Source organism: Python bivittatus, unplaced genomic scaffold, assembly GCF_059951505.1.
Source record: "Python bivittatus isolate LINGU-HERP-01145 unplaced genomic scaffold, Pbiv_v1 ctg000080_np1212, whole genome shotgun sequence".
NCBI classification, from domain to species: domain Eukaryota; kingdom Metazoa; phylum Chordata; class Lepidosauria; order Squamata; family Pythonidae; genus Python; species Python bivittatus.
This window is the reverse complement of record NW_028277035.1, coordinates 49,052,201-49,070,920: the sequence shown is the minus strand read 5'-3', so window position 1 is coordinate 49,070,920 and position 18,720 is coordinate 49,052,201. Positions and strand designations below refer to the sequence as shown.

Genomic DNA, 18,720 nt, shown 5'->3' with positions numbered 1-18,720 from the left:
TTCATTAAAATGATTTGCTCATGCTAGTACGCTAGGTATCCTATTTACAGCAACATAGATGGAAGATTAGCCCTGAACACCATTTAGCAATTTCTGTATAATAAATTACTATAACTACGTGAAACATTTGGGAGTATCACCATTGTAAAATTGCATTTTGAAATATTCTTATGACGTTTGAACATTTTAAGAATTAGCAATTTAGGCACAAATATAACGTACAAAATACCAAAATCTTCTAAAAGAACAATGCTTACATTAGACCTTTCTTTTTCAGCCTAGTGTTAGAGATTACAAGTCAAGAGAATTTTCAGCCAAAAGTTTTATAGTCCCAGCACATCTAGTTTGGGGAAAGCTGATCTCAGTTCCAAACTAGTTGTTTGAACAGAAGCTTAAGATTTTCAAGTATGAAAATGCTCTTCGTGAGCAAAATCATGACATTCTCAGGATATGTTCTAAACATTATTATTAAAAACTTCTCTTAAATGTATTGGGGAAGGAGACCGTGGGAGTAGATTGTTTCAGGTTAGTATCATTCAGAGTACAGTCGCTGCACACAGTATACTTCTTGCTACTCTGGGATTCATGTATCTTCTTAACCATCTACAGATCTTTCTCCCATCTACCCTCCCATTCTTTTAGGAAAGTTATTTCTTCAGAAGTGAACTGCAACAGTGAATTCTGGAAAGTAACTAGGTTTACAGCTATTTATTAATTGCGTAAGTTAGACACAAGGGAGCTAACCTGGCTGTAGAAGGGGGAAGAATTTCATTACATGCTTTTTAAAAAGAATATACATGACAGTCCTTACTGGACTACTCCACAAAAACCTACGAAAGTAGTATATTCCAGCAATAGTTATGTGAATTCATTTGCAGTTACAATTTCAAGTCTGTGGTAAAATAGATGTATATTTATGCATTACAACATAATTGTCTGTTGTGAAGGGTATAGACAAGGTATATCCTGCATTAGCACAATCATGAAAAGAGTGCTTCAGAATACATCCAGGTAGCACATACATTTGCCTAACCCCTTTGGATATAAAAAGGGAAGCAATTTAGAATTTCATAGTATTATATACGATAGTACAAACACTATAAGCAGGCAATTTGTCAAGTTTTGTCTTTTATTTTTGCTGTATTAACTGATGAAGGAGCTGAACAACACAATCACGTAGATGTTGTTATCAGGTCCTACTCAAGTGCCTGGTTATTTGTCTTCCTGAGAAGCCCATAATTATTACTAGACAGGATATCTAAGAACAGCTTTCAGTTTGCAATATTATAATCAATCCAACAATCAACACAATAAAGAGAGGAGGAAGAAAAAAAAAAAACCCAAGGTGCCTCATATCTTTTATTGCACCAAGAGTTGCAGAGAACTAACTGAAGCTTTTAAGTTTTACACAGCTGTTCTTTGGCTAAGACCACCTTAAAAGCTTTCATCCACCAGGAAAAGGTTGGTCTGAAAGATACATTGACTTTTTGTCTTAAAAAAAAAAGACTACCTACCTACCATTGAGGAAAGAAGCAACCAGGCTTCAGTTATTGAAGAAATTAAAAGAGCACAAAACTGGCATAATAGTGTTGAATAGCAGTAGATGGAAGAACTGAATTTGGTAAAGTCATTAGCTGTTATATTCTGGAACACAGAGCCAGCCATTGGCAGACTACAGAAACCAGGACACTGCACAAAATTAAAAAACCCATCAGCGAACAAGGCTTTACTGACAACTTTCCATATATTTTTAAAAAATAAGAACACAGCAGACAGTGTCACGTATTAAAACAAACAAAATGGGATTCATTAAAATGGGTATTAAAAATATTAGAAACTAATACAATTGTAGAATTTGGTGGGAGGACTCTTAGGGCCTCACTCAAAATAATTGGCCTTAAAAGCAACCAGGCAGTGAGAGACACAAACACAGAATCAGAACAAGGGAAGAAAGAGGAAATGGATACAGAGTAAATACTAGGCAGTGTCTTTGACTATCACTATCACCATATGTTCTTCTTCTAACTTTCCCAATGTTCTTAGTGCAGACTGGAGGTACTGCTGAGAAAATTCACAAGGAGGAAAAGCATAAAGCATGCCTGTGCTGTCCCTGCCCTTTGCCCCTCCCACAGGAAGGCTGATCACTCCTGCAGCCTGTTTTTGTTTCAAGTAAGAGACCAGGTTCCTGAGAAGCCGCCTTTGTAAGCCAGGCTCCGCCGCTGGGAAGGTCCCTTCAGCACTTGCTCCTTGAGCAGCCTGGGTAGCTAGCAACACAGCATAGCCGTTAGGGCTTCCTTGCTTGATACGTCGAGTTACTTCATCCAGTTTGGGTTGATCCAACCGAAGTCTTTGAGCAATCTTAAGCTGTGTTAGCTTTCCACCAGACAAATGGTCTTTCAGAAGCCCATTGATGACTCCCAAGTCTCCTTCAAGGATGTGCATAGATGTAGGGAAGCAGCTGTTTTTAAGGACAAGTAGCCCATTCCAAGCAAGCTGCAGCGTGTGGGCATAATCAGACAAAGTTTTTAACTTCTTTGTTTCAGATTTGGACTCTTCATGAGTCTTTGATTCAGACTCACCAGTTCGGTGATTGCGTTCACTGTCTCTTTTTTTAGGCTGAGGAGGATCAAATGTTTCACGGTGAGCTTTCTCCTCTAATGCATGTCGATTATTCTGCAGTGAGTTATTTTGTTCTTTTTCCATGGTGGATTCTGTAGTGTGATTCTCTTTCCGAGCCCGATCTGGACTGCGATCTGCTCCTGGCCCACCAGCCTTTGTCCTGCCTCTGTCCTCATATGGTGAATGGGTAGTCCTCCCACGGTCATTGGAAAGGCTACGACGTTTACGCCTTTCCTCCCAGGGCTTGAGAACACTGCGATCACTATCACTGCCCCAACGTTCTCCACTCCGACTGCGTGCTGAACGACTGTATGTCTCCAAATTATTCCTGCGCTCTGCATTTTTGACAGAGCTAGCCCAATCAGCCTCTAGAAAACTCCTTTCCCTGTCTGAATAGAGGAGATGAGGAGGAGTCCTGTCTCTTACCCTTAAGTCTTGCTCCAAACTCCTGTGTCTGCTATAGCCTTCAGGAAGCAATTCATAGTGTACAGGAAGTGGTGCAGGTTGGTACTGTTGAGGATAGCGTGCCTCCTCAGCTTTAGCAAAATCCACTCTAAGTCTCCTGTCTGGACCGCCCAAAGGGAAGCCTCTCATTTGTGCACAGGCAGCCTGAGCAGCATCCAAACTCTCATACTGAATATAAGCAAAACTGTCCCCTTTTACATAGTCAATAGTCCTAATGCTACCAAAACGATCAAATTCCCTAGCAAGAGCAGCTAGGGAAGTACTTGGACCAAGACCACCAACCCAAAGTCGGGTAGTCGGGTTGGCCTTCCCATAGCCAATTTTGATAGGGTTTCTGCCAACAACCCGCCCAGACATAGCAACTTTGGCCCGATGTGCCATGTCCAGGTTTTGGAACTTAAGGAAGGCATAGGCTCCACCCTGACCCCGTGCAGGCCTCTTGATCACCACTTCCTCAATGATACCGTATTTTTCAAAGGCACGCCTCAGTTCCACCTCAGAGACGTTGTGATCTAGATTGCCAATGAAGAGATTCCGAGTAGCTCTCTGATCATCTTCAGGCATTAAATCCTCCTCAGCCACTATGGGATAGCTGTAAGGACGGCCACGTTCATCATATAACCCATAGTAATCCAGCACCCTTTCCCTTTCTCGAGAAAGCCCCAAGGCAACAGCTTCCAAGGCAAATGCTGCTGCTGCAGCTTGAGCATGTCGAGGTCTCGGCTCCCTCAGCAAAGGGCTGGCGACAGGAGACAGCGATCTTTGTTTATACGGATAAACACCATGGATGGGAGGGAGAAACGCCAGGGGTTCAGGAGAGGGGGTAGGTGGAGGAGTACGGCTCCGTCGACCCCCTCGCAGGTACACAGGCTCCACCTTCAGAGGACGATCATAAAGTAGAAGTTGCCGGGCTCTGGCATGCCGTCGGGCATCACGGGCATCTGCCGGGTGCCTGAAGTTAACATAAGCAACACGGCCAAGTTCAGGAGTGTGGGAGAGCTTGACGCTAATGTCACTGGCACCACCGCTAGCAAACCTCTGGAACTGGCGAAAGAGGCCATCCTCCAGCAGCTGGTCAGGTAAGGTTGGGCCCAGGCCACTTACAAGCAGAGTCTTGTAGTCACTGGAGCCAGGAGGCTCACCTGCTAGACCCACCCCGGCTGGCAGGCCGAGACCAGGTGCCAAGAGGAGCGATGGGGCTGCCACTGGTGGAGGCCCACCCAGAAGCAAGGAAGGGGCAACCACCGCTGCAGGGGGCACTTTGGCCTTGGCGACCCCCAGCGCCCGAGAAGACGACGAGGACGAGGACGAGGAGGACGGGGTAGGCGGGACCGCGGCAGCCGCGGCGGCGGTCTGGCTGCTGCTGTTCCTGGCGCTGGAGGAAGCTGCGCGGTGGTTCGAGTCGCCTCCGCCTCCTCCTCCCGGCCGCTCCTCCCCGCGATGGCTCCGCGAGCTGGAACCACCAGCGGCAGCCTTGTCCCGGCTGCTGCGCGACGAAGCGGAGGTGGAAGCGGACGACGAAGAGGAGGCGCCTGAACTCCGGTGTGGGCCCCGCCGGCTGCTGCTGCTGCTGCCGCCGCCGCCGCCGCCACCTCCCCCGCCACCACTGGCGCTGCTTTCGCGCTCCCGGGGCCTTTTAGCGGAGGAGGCGCCACGCGTTCCCCCAGACCCGCCCGGGCTGGAATCCCGCTCGGTCGCCCGCTTCATGGCTTCGGGGCCCGCGATTCAGGAGGCGCCTCCGGCGGCAGCTGCCATCTTGGACAAAAGGGAACGAGCGAAGGCGGCTCTGCCCAGTTGCCGCGCCGTGTGCGCCTCCAACGTCATCATCCCGCGCCCCCGCCCGCCAGAGTGAGGGCTGCTGCGGTGGGCGGCGCGGGTCGGCCCCTCGCGGCCAGCTCTTCCCCGCCCTGCGAGCGGCGTCCTTGCTTTCTGCGACAGGAGGGCCGCGGGCGCCGCGTCTTGCTTCCCGCCTCCGTGTGCCACCAGCGGCCCACCTGGAGGCTCGCGGGGCCGAGGACCAGGGACTGAGGGAGGCGCCATAGAGCGAGCGAGGAGCGTGAGCACTGGGAGCATCGTGTCAAGACTCCGCGCGCACCCGGCGCTGCAGGCCCCTGGCTTATGATTCCGCCAAGCCTGGCAGCTCCTGTTTAGCGTCAAGCTGCAGTTAAAGCCACAGGAGCGGGGCCCCTTGGAGGGCCCTCTGAATTAGACTCGCTAGCGTAATAAGAGGCGCACACGTCTTCAGATCCAAGTACGCAACTCGATTCGGCAGAATAGGCAAGCGGTTATACAGTAAAAGAAAGTGTTAAGGATTTTAAAAGCAAAAGGGTAACGAGGTCAGTTATTAAACTGATTCAACAGGATTTCAGTTCCCGTCTTTCCTAAACAATTGATACCATGCGAAGACGCGCTGCTGAATTACTTGAATAGAGTTTGCAGCTGCAGTTTAAAGCCTATTAAAAGGGAATTACTATCCTGTAATTCATACATACATGACATACAAGATTCATGACATACAAGCAGTAAACAATACCTTAATCAAGGAACTACCGGGGGGAGGGGGGAAATAGAACAAAACAAAACCCCCACCAACACTGGCAGGGCATGCCACAATATATAAGCAGAAAGCAAACCCCATCCCATTCTAGCACTGAAGATGTTACCTAACCGGGTAATGAAACGTTTGTAAGAAAACCAAGCTCAGAGAACCCCAAGGACTCCACAGTTCAACCCTGAGCTACACATACTCGCTTCTGTTGCTATCCTGTTTAATGAAGTCAAGAATGAACTTTATCAAGAGTGCTTTTCTTTCCATTTTACATCAGTTAAACAAGCTTTACTAAGATATTAGGACAATCCAGGTAAGGAAATCTCACACCATCCATTTAGTTTAGCCTTTCTGCTATGCATTTATAACTTTAGAAATTAAATGTGCATGTATGTAACACACATATCTTTAATTTCTTCTAATAGGGTTTGTAACAATTCTGTGTATGTTGTTTTCAAACTCAGTTACATGTGGGAATCAGATTACATCCCATTTCATAAATTTACTTCCAAAACTATTTAAAACCAAGAAAGTCCTCAGGCTCACAACCACACCTATTTTACAATATTTATTATTTCAAAGTATATTTATTAATTAAGGGCACACTTTGTTTTTCCCTGTAGGGGTTCCTTCCTCCATTTTTTCCCCATATGATTGTAATTTCTGGTAACATAACATTCTGCAAAACTTCCTGTCCAATGGCTGCTCCCTGCCAAATCTATTCAAATGAGCATACATCAAACAAGGGAATCAGAATACAGTTCACGTATATATTTAAAGCCCTGAGGGACTTCCCTGAACAAAACTAACAATTCTGAACAATTGTCTCTTTTTTGTAATTCATTAACACCTCAATGCCTTCACGTTTACATTGGTCAAAAATAAAAAAATTTCTAGTTTACAGCCATATTTTTCTCAAAAGGGAGTCACATGCAGTTTTAATTCCATCCTGAGCAGAGAAAGCTCAAGTTGATGCCATCTGCAATGCCTACACCCAGAACTGGAGAGATGATGACACCACTGACAGCCAGCACAACACAGGTTGCTTTAAGTTTATAGTATGGGCATCATATGAAACTAGTACTCATTCTTTTTTAAAAAAAAGTGAATGTAAGTTATCTTCCCCTTCTGCCAGTGCATATTTGTAGTTGAATAAGAAAGGATTGTCATCTGCATTGGCAGTGGAAACAGACAGAATGAATGTCTGTCTTACTCAAAGAGATTAACTCCTGTCAAAGATGTGCAAGACTAGCACTTAAAATATTTCATCTGGATATGTAATAATAGTGTTCAGCATTTAAAAGGATGGAGTGTAGAAAGACAGTCATAACAGCAAACTCAAGCTATACTTTCTCATAGATCATCTTCAAACCATTATGTCTGTTACTCAGGTAGTGCTGGAAAAGTGCAACATTCAGTCTTGACATTAAACTAATGCCAATTCTTAGTTCAACTGACACTAGGTTTCATAACTTTTATTCAAAAATCCCATATGCATGTCAAAGTCTTATAATAAATCAGAGATAATAGAAATAAAAACTTGAGACATGACAAGGCAGCTGAACCAGCATTGCAAGAATCCCTCCAATTTGACACTTGAAACCCAGTTAAATAAGTTACAAAAAACAGCTTTCCAGGAAAGAAAATAGAAAGATTAACATAGTTTGTGTGTATCTCGCTAATTGATAGAGGTCACTATGGTGGTCAGAGATCTGTCCGCGAACTGGCTGCTTTTGGTGCATATTTAGGCATCAGTTCATTGATTTTACGAATGTAATCTGATTTTTCTGCACAGCCCTTGCATGTTTCACCCCAGTCATCTAGAATTTTTTTCAGTTCTTTGACTCTCAACTTCTTCAGGTCCACAGTGCTCAGGTCAATCTGTTTATCTGTGAAAAGAGAAGAAGATGTTACTACATGATGAATTAATAGTCCAAACATTAGATGATTAATCTCTGATTTGTACCCTGATGCCAATCATAATTATTCAGCAGTTGATCTTACATAGTTTACAAGAATAGTTTCCAATTAATGGTGGACAGTGATGAAATGAATTTCTTTTTCCCCTAATTTGTCCAATATTCCCTTTTTCTTTGTATCTTTTATTGAAAAAAAAGGTGGTTGGTAGTCCTTTGGGTTCAAAGAAGACATGCTGCTGTGCAGTTCATCTTTGGACACGGAGGTGGCTCTGCAGTCCTGGTTTGATAGTGCAGAGTCTAGCACAATGGGGGCACTGGAAGTCAATTGTAGTAACTGGGTGTTTTTCAGTGATGGCACTTATGGTTTTCTATCAGTTTTTGGCAGCGCCTATCTTGAAAGCTGGTGGAGGCTTCATAGCACAGGTCTTGCCAGTGGGTTCTTCAGCAGCCGCAGCTTCTAGTTCCCTTGGCTGAGGGATTTCTTCGCTTCCCTTGGCGTAGGGTTTCTTTCACAGTGTCTTTGTAGCACTTACATGGTTGACCGCAAGGTCTCTTCCTAGACTCCACTACACTACAGAACAACTGGCAAGGCATATGGTGGTTATCCATTCTGATGACGTGTCCCACCCACCATTATGGCTGGAGTGGATGACCAGGACGTCTAAATGTCTTGTTATACTCTTAGCACTCCACAATGTCTGCTAGGCCTGCCTTCTTGACCGGTGGACCGTTGATCAGTCTCTTCTGCTTAATCTGCCAGGGCCAGACTTCACACGCTGTTCACTATGCTCAGCTTGTAGTGGCTAAATATATATGGACTTCTTTTTAAAAAACAAAAGACTACTTCAAATCAACTTTAATGAAGAATGCAAGCTTTTATAACTCAAATCTATACTAGAGTTGGGAATAAAATAAAACTGACATGGTGTTTTCAGTAGATTTCTAATATCAAAAAAAAATGGAAGAACAGTAATATAAGAATCATTCTGCACTACTCATAACTCCTCTATACAGCCTACTACAGAAACTATGCCCATAAATATCTCCTTTGCTTCTGCTGCAATTGGGTTATGGATGAAGATGGGTAAGGATGATTGTCCTTGAACTTCCTTGTCTGCCTTAAAATAGGGCTCTGGACTGCCTGGCAAACCAGTGAGTCATCCCTGTGTAGGTTTTTCAATTTAAACTGAATGACTCTCATCAACTATAGTTATTTTGGTGCCCAGGGAGAGGACATTTAAATGTTACATATGAATATGTATATGTGCAGACCTGGAATGTTCTACTCATTGCTATACGTGGCCTCCAATGAAGCTGCAGCTGGTATAGAATGTGGCAGCACAGGCAGTTATACACGCTCCTAGATCAGCATGTTACACCTCTGCTCTATGAGCTGCACAATTCAAGGTGCTGGTAATGACCTATCAAGGCCTGTATGGCATGGGACTTGGTTAACTGAGGGTCCGCTCTGCCCAGTTACACTACCCATCCCATTAGGACTGGTAGGAAAGGCATGTTCAGGACCCATCTACAAAAGAGTGTCACCTCCCTGGACCCAGGAAGAGAGCACTTTCTGCCGTTCCACAGAGCCCACCCTGTGGAACATCATCTCCCTGGAGCTTAGACTGGCCCCAACCCTCCCGGCCTTTAGGAAGGCCCTGAAGTCAAGACTCTGCTGCCATGTGTGGGGGTCCAGCAATGGTGAGGAGCTTTTATAATGGTTGTGCTGAGCTGAGGTAAGGCTGGATTCTGCTGCTGATCACAATTATTTTTGTTTTGAAATTATTACTGATGGGTTTATATGTTTATATGTTGTTTTTTAAACTTGCTTTTAATGGATTGTTGTTTTTACCTGTTGTGAGCTGCCCAGAGTCATTCAGATGAGATGGGTGGCCATACAAATTGAAATAATAATAATAATAATAATAATAATAATAATAATAATAATAATTATTACTACTACTACTACTACTACTACTACTATTAATCTACAGTTAGATTCACAGGCTAAGACTGGTAAAAACTTAATAATTCAAGTCCTAACCAAGGACTTAAGAATTATTAAGGTAGTGTCTAAGAATATAGGCAGTTCCAGTCAAGGTGTTTTTTTTGTAAAATTAGGATGTTCAGGTCTGATAAATTCAAATTTTCCAGATATCGAGGGAGTCCTTCAGATATTGCTCCGAGGGCTTCAATCATGATTGGTATAACAGCAGATTTCTTTTTCCATAAGCGTTCAACTTCAATCTACAAGTCCCAGTATTCTGTAATTTTTTCCAATTGCTTTTCCTCAGTCCTAGCATCACCCTGTATAGCAACAGCAATGAACCAGACTTTCTTCTTTTCAAGGACTATTATATTAGGCATGTTATAAACAAGATCCCTGTCTGTTTGGATCTTAAAGTCCCGTAAGATCTAAACCCACTCATTTTCCAAAACCCCTTGATGATCCCAGTAGTTTTTGTTACATTGAAATCCAAACCTCTGGCAAAATTTTCAATGAATAATTTTGGTAACTACTTATAGTCAGTTTGTGAAATTTTGCTACAGCCACTGATCAAATGTTCAAGTGTTTCATCCTTTTTACTACAAAGGTGACATTTGCTGTTGTTTGCTACATGCTGAATTTCACTTTCATGCAATTAGTTGGCAAAGCTTGTTCTTGAGCCACTAAAATAAAACCTTCAGTTTCTTTCTTTAACGCTCCTGATCTTAGACAGTTGTATGTGAAGTGTTTATCAGCTTTCCCTTCTATATCCTTCAAGTATTGACCATGCATTGGCTTGTTCTTCCAATTTACAAATTGGTTTTCAATTGTTTCTGCTCTAGACTCAGCCTTCACTATTGTTTTCAAAAGCTTTTCTTGATTGACTTCCTTCAGCAAAGGTTCTTGGCTTATCTTGATGTCATGCTTTTCTTTCTCCACAGTTTGTTTCACCTGTAGGAGTCCTCTGCCCCCTTTGGCTCTTAGCAAATACAGCCGATCAATATTGCTTTTTGGGTGTAAAGCATGGTGCACTGTCATTAGCTTTCTTGTTTTCCTATCCAAATTATCAAGTTCCATCTGGATCCAGTCAACTATTCCTGCTGTATTACCAATAACAGGGACTGCCCAGGTATTAATTGCTTTGATGATGTTCCCACCATTCAGCTTTGATTTCAAAATTTTCCAAACTCGTTTGATATATTTGGTAGAAGTACTTTCTTTGACTTGGTTCTGTAGTAAATCAGAAGCTTCCAAAACTCCCAAATATCTGTAGCCTTCTTCTGGTGCTACTGCCTTTATCAAATCTTCATTATCAAGCTGTATTCCATCACCTTCAACAATTTTGCCTGCCTTCATGGCTATGGTTGCACACTTATTGATGCTAAATTGCATTCCAATATCTTTGCTGAATTATTTTGTGCTTTTTAGTAAGAAATCTAGTTCAGTCTTCATTTTTCCAAATAATTTTAAATCATCCATACAAGAAAATGTGAAATTTTTACTTTTTTAGCCAATTCATATCCAGAGTTTGTCTTGTTCAAAATTGTTGTCAGTGGGGGCATTGATATATAAAGAGTAAAGGTGATAATGAGTCGCCTTGGAAAATTCCATATTTGATTTCAGCTTGTCCTAACTCTTCCCCGTTAGCCATCAGCTTTGTTCTCCAAAACTTCAATGAAATATTCATAAATTACTGAATGTTTCTACTGATTCCAAAACTTTCAAGACATTTCTCAATTCAACTATGTGGAACAGAATTGAATGCCTTTTTATAGTCTATCCAAGCCATAAACAAATTTGTTTTTTTAAAAAAATTCTTTGAAATCAACTTGTTAATCAATAACTGATTCTTCACTCCTCTCAAATTTTTGCAGCACCCTTTTTGTTCTACAGAGAGTGCAGTAAATCATTCCTTTTCAATAGTTATAGATTTGATTTGCAATTATGCCTGTAAGTAACTTGTATGTTGTTGGGAAACAGGTTATGGGTCTGTAGTTTCCAGGCTCATTTCCCTTCTCCTTGTCCTTCTGAATTAAGAATATCCTCCCAGTTGTTAACCACTCTTCATTTTCTGGTACTTCCAAAACTATTCATCTGGTCTGCTAGCCTTGAATATAGACTTATCAGTGAATTTAGCCAAAATCCATGGAGCTCATCTGGTCCAGAATCATTCCAGTTTTTGACCTTCTCTGATGGCTTTCATACCACTTCCTCAGTTATCCTAATATCTTCCATGCTAAGTACTTTCACTGTGTTTTCAAATTGCTCGATCTATTTTATATTCCTATTGTGATGCCTGTTGTTTTCCCACAAACTTTTCCAAAATTTTAGGGTCTTTTCTTTGTCAGGCTTTTCATTTTTTATGGTCGATTCTTTCCCATTTTCAAGTGTTTTATAGAATTGATGCTGATTTGCTCTAAATTGCAAATTCTGCTGGAATTGGATTATTCAATTGTCATATTGCTTGATCTTCTCTGTAAGATCTGTAGCCATGACTCTTTATTTCAATTGTTCTACAACCTCTGCAATTTCTTTACTCTCCAAGTTGTACTTCACGCACAGGCTACTTTTGATTTTCTAATTCTTCAAATTTCCTTGTCTCAAATTCTTCAAATTGCTCAAATCCACGCAAGTTTTCTTTATCTTCAATTCCAATCAAATTTTCCACTTAGATTTCCCTTTCTTAATAACTTCATTCCTTTATATTTTAAGTCCCAATTCTTCAGTAGTTATATAGGCAGCAGCATAGCTGGTATGTTTGGGTCAATGTTTCAGTTAGAATAATTTTGACAGCTTCATTCGCTATTTTAGCCAAAGTCTTCTTGTTAATTTGATTCAATTTTGGCTAACGTATTCTTTCAATTTCTTTCATTCAATCCTTAATTTTCCCAACTAATTCTTCATTAACCAATGGTGTTTGCAGCTGTTTAGCAACTTCAGTTTCTTCTCCCTATTGATCTTCATTAATATCAATAGTCTCACTATCCGCTGTTTGTTATTCACTCTGCAAATTTGTATTATTATTGGTAATTCCGAATAAACTTGAACGTTGAGTTGCTTGTTTTTCAGTTACTTCCAATTCAGCATTGGTGAAGAATCTGTGTTTCAAAATTACATGCCTTTGTTCCATAAGCCTCTGCTCATTAACCTCTAAGTCTGGGTTTCTTTCCAAAGCTGGTACGTTCACTTCTGAAATCTGCATTTCGATGGTTCTGATTGGTAGAAACATTCCATGATTGAGTAGTTTTCTTCCTTTGACCAAATTTTTCATTTTCGATTGCCTTCCAGTAGCCTGTCAGCTCCACGTCCTGGTTGCCTAGCAGAGGGAGCTGAGCCCTATAACACATTTTTTGATGAATGCCCAGGAACCATAGCATCCAACATGACACTTGCTGATCCAGGCAACAGTTGATTAGGCATGAAATTTGAATTACGTGTTCTCAACATATTAAATAGGGTAATAATAATAATTATTATTTCCAAACATTACCAATTTGTTTGGTAATGAAAGAAGAAATGTATCTTTTAGTTGATACGCATAGAATTGCTGTATTTACTTGGAATATGTTTTACTCAGTGAGACTTATTCTCAATAGCTTTCCTCTTATCTACATCCTGCAATATTTTCAATGCTTAAACTAGAACTTTATTCTTCTCTGACAGTACAATTACTTCAAGTGATCCAATAAAGCAAAATAGTGGAACACTGATGACAGAAAAAGCGATATTCAGAGAATTCACCACCACCAAATATAATACCTTAAGGAGAAGAGGAGACAAATTCATGAAGGATAAAACCAGTTCTGTGTTGTCTCTAAATCACTGCATGTTTTGAACATTTCTGAGACACTCTTACCACATTAGTATAATTAATAACAATACTGCTTTGAGTTTGTCTGCATTTTGAAGCAGTAGACAAATATATAGGTACAGTCTCTCTTGAATTGAGTTCAGCTCCAGGTGATGCCATGGCTATTTTGTTTGGTTGACAACATGGAAGTGGTTGGCACCGCGACCTTTGGGGATGATTTTCCAGCTTCACAGTTTAGCCTACAGCCCTGAGAGTTCTTGTGGTCTCCCAAATATTAAGCAGGTCCAACCCTACTTAGTTTTTTTCAAGATCAGCTAAATCCATCTAGTCGTGACTATCTGCTGTGATTTACAAATATGATTATCCTCCTCCTATTATTCTATGAATTTGAACTGTTGGAAGAAAATGCTGTATTTGGAGGGTTTTTAGTGCAACCCAGCACTCCTCTTAAGTTCTCATTTATTTCACAGCCAACATTTATTCGTACTCACCATATTTCAGTTCACAGATCTGACTATCTTTCTTTTTCAGCTTCTCACAAATCTTCTCAACAGGGATATGATGACTTAGAGGTTTTGATACCTCATTAATTATTTTGGTGGCTGCATCACTGGTTGCTCCAATGTAATAACACTAAAAGAGAAGCAGTGAGAAAGAAATCAGGACATTATTTTTTAAAAAAAGAATCAGGTATCTCTTGAGCACCTATCAAATTTGTCAAGCGCGTAAATAGCGCTTAAAGTAATTCTGCCTTTGTTTTCTGATACAACTCTCCAGCACTGTGTGGTTCTTCCTTTCACTGAAAACAACTAACACGAGGATGGCCCTTGTTTTACTATAAAATAGTATTATAGTTATATATTGTTACTTAGTTTTTATATATCACTATTAACTTTTTAATAGTAGTATTAATTGTAATGTTTTTTGAAGTTTAGATGAAAAAAAAAACCTAGATGGCCCCACCTATGGCTAGTTTAAGATTATGTGCAATGTGGGAATTCTGAATTCTTTCTTTCCTAACTTCTTCTTTGCTTTGATGTCTAAAGTAAATAAAGAACATTTGAATCTAATCAATCCCTTGTTTTCAAACAGGACAAAAATTCAGAAGTGATGTTAAGTGGAAAGGGGACTTGAGGATTACTCATATATAGCCAATTCTCTCAAAGTAAATAAAGTCAATCCAAATCACCTAACTCCAAGAGTACTATTGGAAAGCATTGCTTTAAAGAATCCAGTAATAATTTTTCACAGGAATGTTCTGCATAGCTTAGGTGGGTATGGAGTCTTTGGTGTTCTCTGAGCTTGGTTGTTTTCTTGCAGATGTTTCGTTACCTGACTAGGTAACATCTTCAGTGCTAGAATAGGTGGGTATGCCAGCTCAACTTATTTTCTAGAGAAACTACAATCATACATGCTCCATAAATCAAGTAAAGTTACCACTACCCACTACATGGCATTGCCTTTATAGAATATTTCTTAGGGTTGATTTTTTTATATCACCCAATTCCTGTTGAATTACTTCGCTACTTCTTGATTTGTTACATAGCCTAATTCAAAGTGCTTAATAAAATCTAAAATGATCTAGGAGTAGAGTCCACAAAGACTGTCTCTCCCATGATGATCGTTTCTAGCCACTCAGTCTGAAAGAGATACCTTGTTATATATGCTGTCAATGGGTCCATCTCTACTGCAGTGCCTGGGTTCAGGACCAGTGTAATCTGGCTGGATTAATGCTACTTCAGTGCATATGAAACTATCTTCTGAGCAATGCTTTTGGCCTAGAGACCTGATTCTTGCTTTCCTACAGGCAGTGCCAATGTTACTGTCTTTTTAACATTATAGCTGGATTTTGAAAATTAAAAACATTAAACATCTTAGAGAAAATGCTGCTTGTATGAAGTTTCCATTACAGATAATTCAAATAAGATTTTTCTCTAGCTCTCAGTAGCGTACTTGCTCAAATATATTTTGTCTTTTAAGAAATTTGATCTTTCTACTAGTTTCACATTGCTTAAAGTCATATTTTAATTGATTGACTGAAAACCCAAATTTTATTATTAATGCTTACAAAACGGTTTTCTTTGCCTTTTGCCTCTTTGCAGAATTTCAAAAGTTCTTTTTCAATACTGTTCGGTGTGAACTCAACATTATTCTCTTGTAGAGCCTGATAGAAAGTTCCCAGGAATGACACACATACTGTGAAGGAAAAAACAGACATTTAACTAATTGTATCTTTCTTAAGAATTCAAGGGGTTTAAACAAAAATGAAAAAAGAACATTACATGAAAAAACAGAACATTAATGCAGAAAACAAGCTATTGGGGAAACAGGAAACATACGTTCAGGTGACATGTTAGTATAGCAAAAAGAAGTGGGATAATGCAATATAAAATAGTTGAATTAATTGAAAACAAGTGCTATAAGCAGTAAGTAGAAATTGCTACAGCACTCCATAACATCAGGTATCTTAGTATGTGACTGCATTTACTCCTCTGTAAGCCTTATTTTTCAAAAAGGAAAAATCCTTCTAATATTTGTTTGACTTTCAGGTTGGATTAATGTCTTAAGACTCTACCATGAAACCACTGTAAGTAGTACACATGTGGGTTGAGTGATCATTGCAATGACATTTGTAGCAGGCTTTTAAAATAGGCTGGGGCTTTATCTGAACACAAAACGGCACTTTGGGCTATTAGGAGATTTACTGAAATTCAAAGGTCCCTTTATCTGATCATATTGGCAGTTAGTATAGCACTGCTTATTTCTGCACCACTAACATAATACAAGATGGAACAGGTTAGAGAGGAAGACATCATTTCAGAATTGCTTCAGTTTTCATGACAGCCTCACCACAGGTGCCTCACATCATCAAGGCAGCTCTAGGAGTTATGGAGAAGCACTCTCATACTGCCTAGAAGGAGGTATACAGAATAAAGTTTCTTTCAATAATGAAGCATGGTGCATACTAGTCCAGTGAACATGAATATAAGAAAAATATGTTGTGTATTGCAGCCACATTAAGTCTATGACATTGTTTTTAAGCCTCAGGATTTCTGTTTTACTAATCAAAATACTCATTTTAATTTGTATTTGGATAAAGATAAGTTTCTGTTAGAGAGAAATAAAGTATTCCCATCTCGGCAAGCATCTTCCGTTTCCAGACTTGTATACTTACAGAAACAAAGCAAGAAAGATGTGTATTCTTTGAAAGAGAAGTGATAGCTGATTCCACATTTTGTTTCTCAGCATGATATTGAGTTGTTATAAGAATGAAATGCACATTCCTTTAATTGTTCTCAATAACTTTATTCGCCTATAGCAAAGCCCCTAAAAGATACTGAGTAAACTCTTATTTCTCTCTTTAATGGGACAGTAACTAAGAGGTGCTAGTTTCTAAAATGGAAAAGGTGTTAGGGAAAGCAACACACTTTTTCCTAGAAAGCACTGCTAGAAATCCCAGATGTGTTCAGAATGATTGTGGTTTATCAGTGTGGATATAACACACTCAGCACACACTTAACAAAATGTTATTCTTGTAATGGTTAATTTTACTACTGAAAATACTGTGATTAATTCTGATTCAAGCTTGAGCCTGGAACAAAGTTTGTGTAAATAAAAATGACTAACCAAGCTGCTGTTCATACAGGAAGGGCTGGACAACCTAGAACCAGGAAACATGGTCCTGTCAAGAGCAGGAAGTCCACTTTACTACATCTGCTTTATTTCATTCCAGTTATTCAAGAACTCAAGGTAGCTTAGACGGGGATCTCCACAACAGCAACCATATGAGCTAGGTTGGGCTGAGAGTGTATAGGTAGCCCAAAATCTCTCTTTACTAGTAGGTGTGAAACTAAACGCTTTCCAGCTCCTACAAATACTTCCCAAGAACCGTCTGAAAGTGACGTTTCATTTCAACGCCGTTAACCCATTTTTTTCAGAAACCCGATCCTCCTCTCTTCCAGCGGGCTAGTCTGTCCTGTCCTGTCCTGCCCTGGTAGCGGCCCCCACGAGCCGGGGCCTTTCGGATCATTGGACTGTGATGGTCCGCAGCCCTAACCGCGGCCTTTTCCACTTTGCGAAGGAACTTCAGGAGGCCACTTCGCAAAGCCGGCTTCCTTCCAACGGGACGCGGACTCCAAGCGCTGGGCCTCAGTCCGTCGCCGGAGGACTATCACGGCTTTTAAAAATTCCAGATTTATACTTTGGCAGCGCCGAGGCCCCACAACAACCCCGCGAGGTGGCTCAATGCCGCTCCGGGTGATAAAGACCAAGCGTGAGGGAGGCGGGAAGGCTCTGGCTGGAACCAGCCCTCGCTCCGACCCGGAGCGGAGCCGGGTGGGCTGAGGGGCTCTTCGCTCAGCGCATCTCTTTCCTTCCTGCCCCAGCCAGCGGAGCCCCGGCAGCCCCACGACTTCCACGGGCGGCTACTGCCGCCTCACCAGACCCTTGCTCCCCGAACCCGACTCACCTTCGCAGTCTCCCTCTCGCAGAGCGTTGCTGTCTCCGGGGAGCAGGATCAAGGCCAGCGCCGCCCAGAACCCGTTAGCCGCCCGCATCCTACTTCTCCGAGCCCGCCTCGGCCGCTCGCTCGGCTCACACTAAGCCCCTTCACAGCCGGCACCTTGACGACACGCTTGCCGCCCACTCGGAATCTCATTGGCTGCCTTTCCCTCCTTCGCTCTAGATTAGAGGCTTTCGTTGGACCACTCTATAACAAGCCTCCACGCTGCTTTTCCTGGTTGGCCAGGCGTTTTCGGGACGGGTGAGTTGGCGGCCGCCGATTGGACAAGCGCTCTCGAAGGGAAACGAGAGGCGCGCCTGTGCCACCGGCCGTACCCAATAGCGGAGCCGTGTTTGGGCGAAGACGACCCTTGGCATCGTGGGAAGACAGTGGCGGGCGCGAAGGATTCGGGAATCCCCGCTGGCGAGCGCTCGGTGCGCCCTTCTCGCACGTGACGAACGGCTCCTGTAGGGATCAGCTCCGCAAAACCAGCGCTGGGCCGTGGGTCCGTCTGCGCTCGCGCTCTCGCCGACTCTCGAGTTGCAGCCCCGGATGGTGAACGGAGTTGGAACCAACCGCCGGCAGCTGGGGAGAGCGCGCGCCGGCTTGAGGAGGGTTTCTTGGTGCCAAGGGGCCAGGGGTGCAAGGATGCTCGGAAGTCGTTTGTCGGAGCCAGGAAAGTGGGCCACCGGGAGTGACTCTTACGGGCACAGGCTGAGCGCCGGTCGCTCTGGTCTGGCATCTGAAACAAAAAGACGTCAAGAGCCGTTCTTGGCTTTTAGGGTTGGGACCGCAGTAAGCACTGTGTAGATCAGGACGCGTCCGCCAGTAGAAAGCTCATCAAACCAACGAATCTTATAAATCAGTACT

General features: G+C 42.2%; 2 protein-coding genes across 2 annotated transcripts; both read right to left on the bottom strand.

Moving 5' to 3' along the window:
• Positions 1 to 1,327: 1,327 nt before the first annotated feature.
• Positions 1,328 to 4,908, bottom strand: RBM15B (RNA binding motif protein 15B). Its single transcript, XM_007432401.4, has one exon. The coding sequence runs from the start codon at positions 4,789 to 4,791 to the stop codon at positions 1,978 to 1,980; it is 2,814 nt and encodes a 937-aa protein (XP_007432463.2). The 5' UTR covers positions 4,792 to 4,908; the 3' UTR covers positions 1,328 to 1,977.
• Positions 4,909 to 6,185: 1,277 nt separating this feature from the next.
• MANF (mesencephalic astrocyte derived neurotrophic factor) lies at positions 6,186 to 17,980 on the bottom strand. Its single transcript, XM_007432402.4, has 4 exons — positions 17,818 to 17,980; positions 15,418 to 15,545; positions 13,841 to 13,982; positions 6,186 to 7,521 (listed from the first exon to the last, which is right to left on the bottom strand). The coding sequence occupies exons 1-4, from the start codon at positions 17,903 to 17,905 to the stop codon at positions 7,337 to 7,339; spliced, it is 543 nt and encodes a 180-aa protein (XP_007432464.1). The 5' UTR covers positions 17,906 to 17,980; the 3' UTR covers positions 6,186 to 7,336.
• Between the last annotated feature and the right edge of the window lie 740 nt (positions 17,981 to 18,720).